The sequence below is a fragment of the Hemiscyllium ocellatum genome, chromosome 4 (assembly GCF_020745735.1).
Source record: "Hemiscyllium ocellatum isolate sHemOce1 chromosome 4, sHemOce1.pat.X.cur, whole genome shotgun sequence".
Classification (NCBI taxonomy): domain Eukaryota; kingdom Metazoa; phylum Chordata; class Chondrichthyes; order Orectolobiformes; family Hemiscylliidae; genus Hemiscyllium; species Hemiscyllium ocellatum.
Window position 1 is genome coordinate 51,539,236 of NC_083404.1, and position 10,409 is coordinate 51,549,644.

Below are 10,409 nucleotides of genomic sequence, written 5' to 3' on the forward strand. Positions count from 1 at the left end.
GTGACCAGATTAATGGAGGCATTTGCCATACCTCCCAGCCCTTGCAACAGCAAGTGAGAGAAATGGATGTGGAGAATCAAAGTCATGGGCCAGGGAGAGGACTGTGTGCAGGTAATGCTGTCCCTATAGCCCCAGTAATCCAGTCACCAGGGGTTTCCCATCTGACCCTCAACATTTCATTCTCATTTACTTACCCATTGGAATTCGAGGATACACCCCCTACCTCATCAGCGCTCACCTTCCCTTTTGGCACTGGTGAGGTTTCACAGATGCCAGCTCTTTGATTGGACTGACAGAATCAGGAGTTCAAAACTAGGGGGTATATTTTTTAAGGTGAGAGGAGAAATATTTAAAAAAGGACATCCGGGGCAAACTTTTCTTTAAAAAAAATAGAGATGTTTATATGTGGAATGGATTGCCAGAGATGGTGGTGGATGCAGGTAGCTACAACACATTAAAGACATTTGGATAACTATATGAGTAGGAACGGTTTGGAGGAACATTGGCCAAACAAAGAAAAGTCAGACTTGTTTGGTTTGGCAGCATGGATTAGTTGGATGAAAGGGTCAGTTTCTATGCTGGATGACAATCTTATGTAGTGAGACAATATTTCACACAGCAGAAAATTTGACATAGCACTGAAGTAGAAATTTATTTTCCACGGCACAAATCAGGCTACAAACATTTTTATTGATTAGCTTTCCACACACACAATGGGCAGAATCTTAGAGGAGTCTGAATGATGTGGTCTATGGCAAGATACATTGCACAATCAGCTGACAATTGCAGATAGACCCCTCTCAATGCCCAGATTATCGCAGTCCATTGTTTACACTTTCAACAAGGGGTCTGCACAGATACCATTTGACAGGGATTAGCACTTGTATGAGTCACAAATCACTCATTAATATTCAACCTCCCTTCGTATCAAAGTTGTCAAACAAGTCAAGACCAGAGACTGCACCTGAAAGATTCAGCTCAATGCTTGCTTCAATCAGCATCCATGTTGGGACACTGGGCACCAAAGTCTAACGGTAAACCCCATGAGCACAGGCCACTCCATGGATTCCATAACCATGAACATCTGACACATGCCAACCTCACAGAACCCACATGGCTGGTGTTCCCTCTAAGCTGCACAGCTGGAAAATTCCATACACTCCACTCCATTTCCTGATCCATTTGTCTCTTCTTCCAGAAGACATGGCCATTCATAAATTTCAGAGGTCTACATATTGAAAAGAGAGCGAGTGTTGTTCATGTACATCTCTATTCCACTTAAAGGATGCTTCTGCACTAATGCTGCAATGGCATCTATCGTTACAATGCTGCAAAAAGGACACTCTGTGCTCGGGAACACCGAGATCGTGGTCTGAACTGTGTCGCATCTCTGGGGTGATCACAACATCCGTTCCTTGCATGCCTTGACTGTGTGTTTTATCCATTCAGCCAGATACACCAGATTCATATGAATACAGTCTTGCTTTGCCATTTAGCACAGACACAAAGGCAGGAAGCATGTCATGGTTGCCAGAGACATCGGTTAGGTCAAGGAGCATTGCCTTTGCTCAGCAGCTCCCAGGCAGATTCTAATACCAGTCCAGGCTTTCTTGATGTGGTCAGAATCACCAGGTGAGAAGCTGAATGATGGGCAGTGCACCATCAGAACAATCAGAGACAGACAGAGGTTGAAAGTGGGTGGCACAGTTGTTACTTTTGGTGCAGGTGGGGAGGTATCCTAAGTGCAGAGGGCATGCAGAAATTAGTGGTGTTGAGATGCATGAGACAGAGTGGAAAAGTTGCAAGCAGTAGTAATAGTGGTGGAACATGAGACTTACTGGGAGATGGCTACAATGGCATACAGTGAGAGAGGGGTTTTGGAGAGAAGATGTTGATGGGTTTTACCTGGGCTGAGTGGAGAAGGACCTTACATTCATGGGTCTTCTTCTAGGTGGCTGCATCCATGCAATACATAGAAATATAGATACTAGGAACAGAAGGCCCTTTAAGTAAGATGTACCATTCAATATGATCACAGCTCATCCTCTATCTTGATACCATATTTCCACTTTCTGCCCATACTATTTAATGCCTTTAAAACCTAAAAAAAAACTATGATCTATTTCTTGAATACATTTAGTGACATGGCTGCCACAGACTAAGAATTCCACAGGTTCACTACTCTACAAAACTATATGTTTCCTTATTACTGTTTTGCTAAATGGTCTACCCAGTAACCTAGAAGCGTGGGCCCTGAAACAGGACTCACCAACCAGGGAAAACATGCTTCCTGTGTCTGATCTGTCCAACCCTGTTAGAAGTTTATGTTTCAATGAGATTACGTCTCATCTTGTAAGCTCTAGTGAATACAGGCCTAGGTGAACCCATCTTTCCTCATAGGATAGTGCTGCCATTTCCAGTATCAGCCTCGAAGCCCCTATATGGTCGTATATCCTCTCAAGTAGTGAGACCAAAATTGCAGACAGTTCAGCATGGCCCCATACAACTGCCGTATGACATCTCTACTTTTGAATGCAAATCATCTTGCAATGAAGGACAACACACATTTGCCTTCCTAATTGTACTTGACTGTCTATTTGGAAAAGGAGCAAGTCAAACAAACAGTCAGGGAAGACAGGAACAAAGCAGAGAACAAGGTCGGACTGATAAACTAAACAGAACTTCATTCCCTGTTAGGCCTCTTGCATTGAAAGGTAGATGAACTCAGGGTATGGTTAGGCACATGGGACTAGGATATCAGAGATAATTACAGAGACATGGCTCAAAAATGGACAGGGCTAGCAGTTTACTGTTCCAGGATACAAAAGGGAGACAAGAGAGGAGGGGGAGTGGCATTTCTGATAAGGGATAGCATTACAGCTGTACTTAGGGAGGATATTCCTGGGAATACATTTGGGTGGCTTTAATTATAATTATGCCAATGTTAATTAAATCAACATGTTCTTTTTTTAAAAAGCTGGGAGATAGATATTTGTCTTGGTGCTTGGCATTTTGTTGCATAGCTGAATACGCAATACATGATATTTATTTTTATTTCTACTTTAAAAGGATAAGCCAAATTTGATGTGATGTCTAACAGCTGACATTTTCTGTACTGTTGTTTTGTACTGTCATCTTAGAATGCTTTTGACTGCTCTACCTCTAAAGAACATAGTAACAATTGTAAAGTTGAAGGTTGGCCGAATTATCATAGATCTAATAAAAGAACATTCAAAACTTTATGGAGGGTGGAATGAAAACAATACACAGTTATTTGAAAAAAAACACTAGAAAAATAACTCTAGAAAGTTTTAAGAACACAAAAAACCTCATGGTGGTGCACCAGATCAAACACGGAGCTCATTTGTGAGTAATTTTTGATTTTAGTTAAATTGAGTGAATATAACATTTTGTTGTAATGTAAGTTCTTCTTATACCTTAATAATGATAGCTTTTGATCAGAACAAGAATTTACCTCTTGGAGCAGAGCCTCAGCCCGATTAAGATTGTTCGCACAGTCATCTGTCATCCCTTGGATCCAGTTATGTTGTCTTTTAAGTGAGTCCATTTTACTTCAAGGAAAAGAAAGTGTGCATTATGTAAATACATTTATCAAAAATCATTTTACTGTGCTAATGTACACATGAATATCTTTAAGTTATTGCATTTTACCCTCATCACTCCTGCCTTCACATCTGTGCTCATTTCTCTCCTCTGCACTCATTATCGGATATGTCTTGATCTGTTCCCTTAAAGTTTGGGACTTTTCCCGATGAGGACCCATGTACCATTACAGCTTTCTCACCAAGATATTTTCACTGCTTCCATCCTTCATCCTCTACCTGAAGTAGTTTCTCAGCCTCAGCAATTTCAACCTCCACTCATGTTTTCTTCTAAGTTCATTGCCTTCTTAATTTCTCCCTCCATGTAAAACACCACAGCCTATATTCATCACAACCCCCTCAATGCGGTCATCATATCAAACATAGGTAAGGCAATTTCTGATCACTCCATTAAATCATTGTCCACTCTCATCTACCCACTCCAGCCTATGGCATTAAATCCACCTGACAAAAAAATTATTTAAAAAAAAATACAACTGTTTAGCCTCAGTCTCAAAAATAAACTTTGCTGCATCTAACATACCATCACCTTCACAATTGATGCTCCAATTCTTAGTGAAATCATTGTACTCTCTCTCTCACTGTGACTGCTGTGCTCCATAAGGACAGGGATGTAGATAGGGTGAACAATGGGTATAGCCATTCATTACCAGATCAGGTTAGATGTCAGCACCCCCATTGAAATTGCTCATTATACTTCAGGATGATCCTGAAATAAAGAAAAACCTAGGTCCTTTTCTCAACAGCAAATCATCTACTTATACCTTTCTCCAATCTAATCCAGGGAGAAAGTGAGGACTGCAGATGCTGGAGGTCAGAGTCAAAACGTGTGGAGCTGGAAAAGGACAGCCAGTTAAGAAGCATCCAAGGAGTAGGAGAGCTGCTGTTGAGCTGTTAAAATGTCAACTTTCCTGCTCCTTGGATGCTGCGTGACCAGCTGTGCTTTTCCAACACCATACTTTTTGACTTTGTCTCCACCAAGTGCAATTGAAAGGAGTCCATGGGCATGTTGGTCACATAGGACGATCTCAATCTATCTGCTGCTTTTTGTCACCTAACCCCCTATTCCATACCTCTCCACTACCTTCACCCACAATACCCACTCTGAGCTCTTCTTGTCCACAAGACCCACCAGTGAGCCTACTGCCAAAGCATTGACCACCCAATTTCCTTTTTGGCTCCAGTGTTGACTATCTCAAGCTTCTCTTTCTTCTGGTACCGCCACAGGTCCCCAAGTTAAATCTGCTTTAAATTATCCTCTCATTAAAAAGGACTAACCATCTTACCTCCTTTCTCCCTTCTTTTCTGCTCTCATGTGTGATCACCTCTTAAAAGTTTTCAACTTTTACTTTACCAAAACTGCTTTCAAAGTCATAAAAAATATCTTGCTTTAACTTGATCATGGTCAAACAGTCTGATCAGTCTCAAGCTGCCTGCAACTTTCAACACAACTGACCACATCCTCCTTCTCCAAAATCTCTCCACCATTATTCAACTGTGTGGGACTGCACTAAAGGAGGTCAGTATCACTCAATAACTTACCTTCGTATTCACAAATCATAATCTCTAATGTTAACATCAATTCTCATCACCACTGCACTCTTTTGTCTACGTGTTGTCCCTCAAATATAAGAATATTATTTACCATATTCAAGTTAACATCACTTGGTTCACATTATTTCTCTCAATGGTGTGGGTTTCCTCCGGGTGCTCTGGTTTCCTCCCACAGTCCAAAGATGTGCAGGTTAGGTGGATTGGCTATGCTAAATTGCCCATAGTGTTAGGTGCATTAGTCAGAGGGAAATGGGTCTGGGTGGGTTACTCTTCCGAGGGTTGGTGTGGACTGGTTGGGCCGAAGGGCCTGTTTCCACACTGTAGGGAATCTAATCTAATCTAATCAATTTGTACACGCTGTGAAAAGTCAGATTCCTTATTTCGCAGCCAGTAATGATTGAAGGAAATTTCTATTTAAGCAAATATTGGGAAGAGTGAAGAAGTTGGCTGCAGTGTCCAACAGAGATTCACAACCTAGTCACTGACTCCACCCCTTACTCTGGCAAAGATGACACTGAACCAGAATAAATACAACCTCAATGTCATGTTTGACCCCCAATAAAATGCTGGGGTTAGACATTCACATCATCAGCGGGACTACCTGTCACCACTTCTGTAGCATTACTGGGCCTTGTTCATGCCTCAGCTCCTCTGCTGCTGGAACTCTCTTCCCAATCTTTCCTACTTCTCAGCTTGACCATTCCAATACACCCTTGGCTGGTGTTCCATATTCCGTTCTCCCCTCCATTCGAAACCAGAAATCAATTAAAACACATCTACCCATGTTTGAATTTGCATAAAAAAAGTTTCATTCACTAGTCAACTCCATGCTCACTCAACTACATTGAGAGGTTTCATCACAAAGTCAATTTTTAAAAATGATTCATCCTCATTTTGAGATCCATTCATGACCTCACCCTCTAAACTCCATAATGTTCATATCAGGTACTCATGAGCATCCTTAATTTGAATTAGCTCACCTTCAGTTGTCAAGGTTTTGAGCTTGGAAATTCCTTCAAATCACCTCACTTTTTTCCATTAAAAGATCTACATCAGATCAAGCTTATGAACATCTCCCTTAAAATCTCTTGGTTTACCTTTTTTGGGCTTTATAATGCTTCTGTGAAACATCTTGTGACATTTTATTACAGTAGAGAGGCTGCGCAAGTATAAGTTGTTGTTTCCCTTACAGGTTCATACATCTCAACTCTCATATGCCACAAAACAGTTTGAATGTTGGAAATATTTAGACCAGCAATTCAAAATGCTAAGACAAAAGGTTGAATGCAATTGTTCAAAAAAAAGGTGCATGAAGTAAAAAGCACACCTAACCATATTTTAACTGAGAAAGTTAAACATTTCACAATCAGCCATTCAAACAAAATGAAGTGAATTCAGTGATAATGACATTTTCAGCTTTTGGTTCACAATGGGAGAGGAGAGGAGGAAGGGTGTGGCAATAGGTTGGAAGATCTTGGAAGATCACAAGCACACGAGATTTCTGACTACTCGTTTTACTCTCACCATTGGGTTCATGGTAGGAAGTGAGGAAAAGAATTGTAAAAGAAAAAGGAAATGCCTTCCTCTCGATAGTCAACCGTTGTTTATTTATTTGGACAAAAATTGCTCAGAACATGCAGCTTTTAGGTTGATTTTAAATATGTGTCAGTAAGTTACAGTTCTCATCCTATCATCTCATTGGAGGGTGGCTCAGTGGTTAGCACTGCTGCCTCAGTGCCAGGAACCCAGGTTCGATTTCAGTCTGGGTGCACACTTGCCCCATATCTGCATGGGTTTCCTCCGAATGCTCTGGTTTTCCCCCACAATCCAAAGATGTGTAAGTTAGATGAATTGGCCATGTTAAATTGCCCAGTGAGTTCAGGGATATGTAGGATAGATGCATTAGTCTGGGTAAATGTCAAGTAATAGGGCAAAGGAATGGGTTTGGTTTGATTACTCTTCAAAGGTCAGTGTGAGCTTGTTGGGCTTAACAGCCTGTTTCCACACTGCAGGGATTCTATGATTTCTACGCTGTCTTCCCTCCACACACAAAAAATGTGAAAGAATGAGTAAGGAGAATGAAACACCAGGATATTTATATTGTCCCTTTATCATTTCTGAACACTGCAGAATGAAATTGCAGACATTAGGACCTAGGCTGTATAATGTACTGGCATCAGTGGTTGAAGCATTACAATAAAGGATATGCAAGATGCCAAAACTGGAGGCGTGCAAAGATCTCGAAGATTGTAAGGGAGGAAATTAGACAGATTGGGTGTGGTAAAACCATGGAGGGACTTAAAACTGAATTTAATTTGAAAGTTAAGCTATTGCCAAATCGGAGCCTAAAAGGTTTGCAGGCACCAGAATCACAGATGAATGACATTAGTGCAATTCAGGATACAGGCAACATGGTTTTGTATGACGCAGGTTTATATTTCTGAAAGAGAGAAGGCAACAGTCATGAGCCCACAGGGAAGAAAGACACGGTTCCTGCAGATGAGCTGCAATAGGGTAATGACAGACAATGTCACGGAGATTAAGTTAACCTTCCCATTTAAAATATCTGAAAGTATTTCTAGCCAATGAACTCCTTTTGAAGCATTGTTACTGACCTAATATAGGGAACAAACAACTCATTAGTATAAGGCATAGTCTTATAGATCATCTTGTGATCATCAGGGGTGGCCTCACAGTACCAAGGATCTGGGTTCGATTTCCACCTTGGGCAATTGTCTGTGTGGAATTCCTCTGGGTGCTTGGTTCCCTCCCACAGTCCAAAGGTGTACAGGTCAGGTGAACTAGCCAAGCTAAATTGCCCAGTGTTAGGTGCATTTATCAGAGGGAAATGGGGTTGGGTGGATTACTCTTTGGAGACTCAGTGTGGACCTGTTAGTCCAAAAGGCCCGTTTCCATACTGTAGGGAATCTAATTATTAGATAAATAGTTTTACTGGTGAGAGCTGAAGGATAGACATTATCCAGAACAAAACAAAATTCCAACTCTATAATGCTTATTTATGCAAAATGCATTATTTTACAAAGTATACAATAAAATTTGACCAGTCATAGAGGGAGCTATGCAACAGTAACAGACCCTTCAGTTCAACTTGTCCACGGCAACCAAATATCCTAAATAAATCTAGTCCCATTTGCCAGCATTTGGTTCCTCTCCCTCTAAACTCTTCCTCTTTATGCACTCATCCAGATGTCCTTTAAATGTTGTAATTGTACCAGCCTCCACCACCTCCTCTAGCAGCTCATTCCATACCCGTACCACCCTCTGTGTGAAAAGACTGCTCCTTAGGTACCTCAAATCTTTCACCTCCCATCTTAACCCCATGCCCTCTAGTTTTAGACTCTCCTACTCCAAGGAAAAGACCTTGGCTATTCACCTTATCAATGCCCCTCATGATTTTATAAACTTCTATAAAGTTCACCTCTCAGCCTCCGACACACTCCGTATAATAGTCCCAGTTTATTCAAACCTATCCACATAGCTCAAACCCTCCTTCACTGTAAATCCTTTTAAGTCTTTTCTAAACCCTTTCAAGTTTTCACAACATCCTTCCTATAGCAAGGGGATAAGAATTGAACACAGTATTTCAAAAGTGGCCTAACCAATGTCATGTACAGCCTCAACATGACCTCCCAACTCATTTACTCAATACTCTGACCAATAAAGCATGCCAAGTGCCTTCTTCACAATCCTGTCTACCTGCAACTCCACTTTCAAGGAACAACGAACCTGCACTCCAAGGTCTTTTTTGTTGAGCATGTTCTTACCATTAAGTGTATGAGTCCTTCTCTGATTTGTCTTTCCAAAATGCAGCATCTCACATTTATCTAAATTAAACTCCATCTGCCACTTCTTGGTCCATCTCATGTACTCAGAGATATCTTTCTTGGCCAAACGCTGCCAAACTTATTAATCAGACCTCCTAAGCTCAAGTCCAAATTATTTACATAAATGCAGTGGACCCAGCACTGATCTTCTGTTAACATTTTTAAGGTTTTAAAAAAAAAGCTGTCGTTCCAGTTAATATCAGTGAATAAAGGAACTAATCGAAACACAATTGGCTTGTTTCAGAACTTCATTTTTTTAAAGTTTGACACGCCCAGTTACAGGTGAGGCTCTCTCTCAACCCCCAGTGTCCATTTTGAAACAGTAAATACTGTACTTCCTACTTCTCTCACACAGTTCATTTTCATTTTTTTCTCTACCCGCAGCATTAAAAACAAACAAGATGGCATGCAATTTAAAAAAAAAATCCAAAACTTCACCACAAAGTTGGTTAAATCGCTCGGGAAGGAAGAGTGATTCATTTTGTCTTTACCTGGAGTAGGGAGCTGTCTCGACCATGCTGTAAATTCTGGACTCGGAGATCCGGGGGTTCTTGGAGGAATATGTCATTCGGTTGGCGGTGGTGGTGGTGGTCCCGAGCAGTTCACTCCCACCGCCAATCCCTGAGCCCAGACCGTATGGATGTTGCCCAGACAGGTGGAGGTCACCCCCGCCAGCTGCGTACTGCAGGTGGATCGGAGACGTGAAGACATCGCCTGCCCCATCGCTGCGGGTGGAATAGTCACCGGACGACCGGATGGTGTAGTGTCGGTCAGACACCGAGTAGCGATTCAGCGCCGTCTGAGAACCGTGCAGACTCATCTCCTCCTCCTCCTCCTCCTTCGCTGTTAGCTAGCTAACCCTCTGCAGCACTCCTCAGGTCCAGCCGCGACTGGAGAGACAGGGAGAGAATTTTTTTTAAAAATCCAGCCTTTGGCTCAGGAAGACGGACAAGCCCAGCGCCTCCACACCTTCCCGCAACACTGCGAACAAATCGCAGGAAAAATTCCCCTTTGGCTGCAGAAACTCCGCCTTGAAATTTGAGGGCGCGACACAGTTACACCCTCTCGGCATCCGCCCATACCTGAGTGAGGCCCAACCGGTGTTTGTGTCCTCGGATCTGAAATGCCTGAAGCAGTAAAGTCTAGGGTGTGTGTGTCTTAAGTGTATATATTCAAATAAGGCAAAGATCAAACCGCCACTCTCTCATTCTTTTTTCCCTCTAAACCAAGCGGAGTATTAATAAGAATTTAGTGAAATAAAACTGGACACGACTGACTGTTGTGGGAGTGCTGGTATCTCGTTGTTAATTATTTACTGTGTGGGGGAAGAGGTCTGTTTTGGCGATAAAGTTACGCAGTTCATGAGTGACCTGGGTTGTCATCGAGC

At 41.9% G+C, this 10,409-nt stretch overlaps 1 protein-coding gene across 3 annotated transcripts in view; it reads right to left on the reverse strand.

Moving 5' to 3' along the window:
- The window catches only part of LOC132813460 (desmoplakin-like), a 71,946-nt gene extending 61,890 nt beyond the window's left edge, over positions 1-10,056 (reverse strand). The window contains exons 1-2 of one of the 3 annotated variants that reach the window (XM_060823156.1): positions 9,514-10,056; positions 3,476-3,572 (exon numbers count right to left, since the gene is read on the reverse strand). In XM_060823156.1, coding sequence (XP_060679139.1) covers positions 3,476-3,572; positions 9,514-9,842 — 426 coding nt within the window. In that variant the 5' untranslated portion in view covers positions 9,843-10,056. The remainder of the gene's footprint in view (positions 1-3,475; positions 3,573-9,513) is intronic. The other 2 variants (XM_060823161.1, XM_060823162.1) reach the window with 2 other exon arrangements.
- Positions 10,057-10,409: the final 353 nt, after the last annotated feature.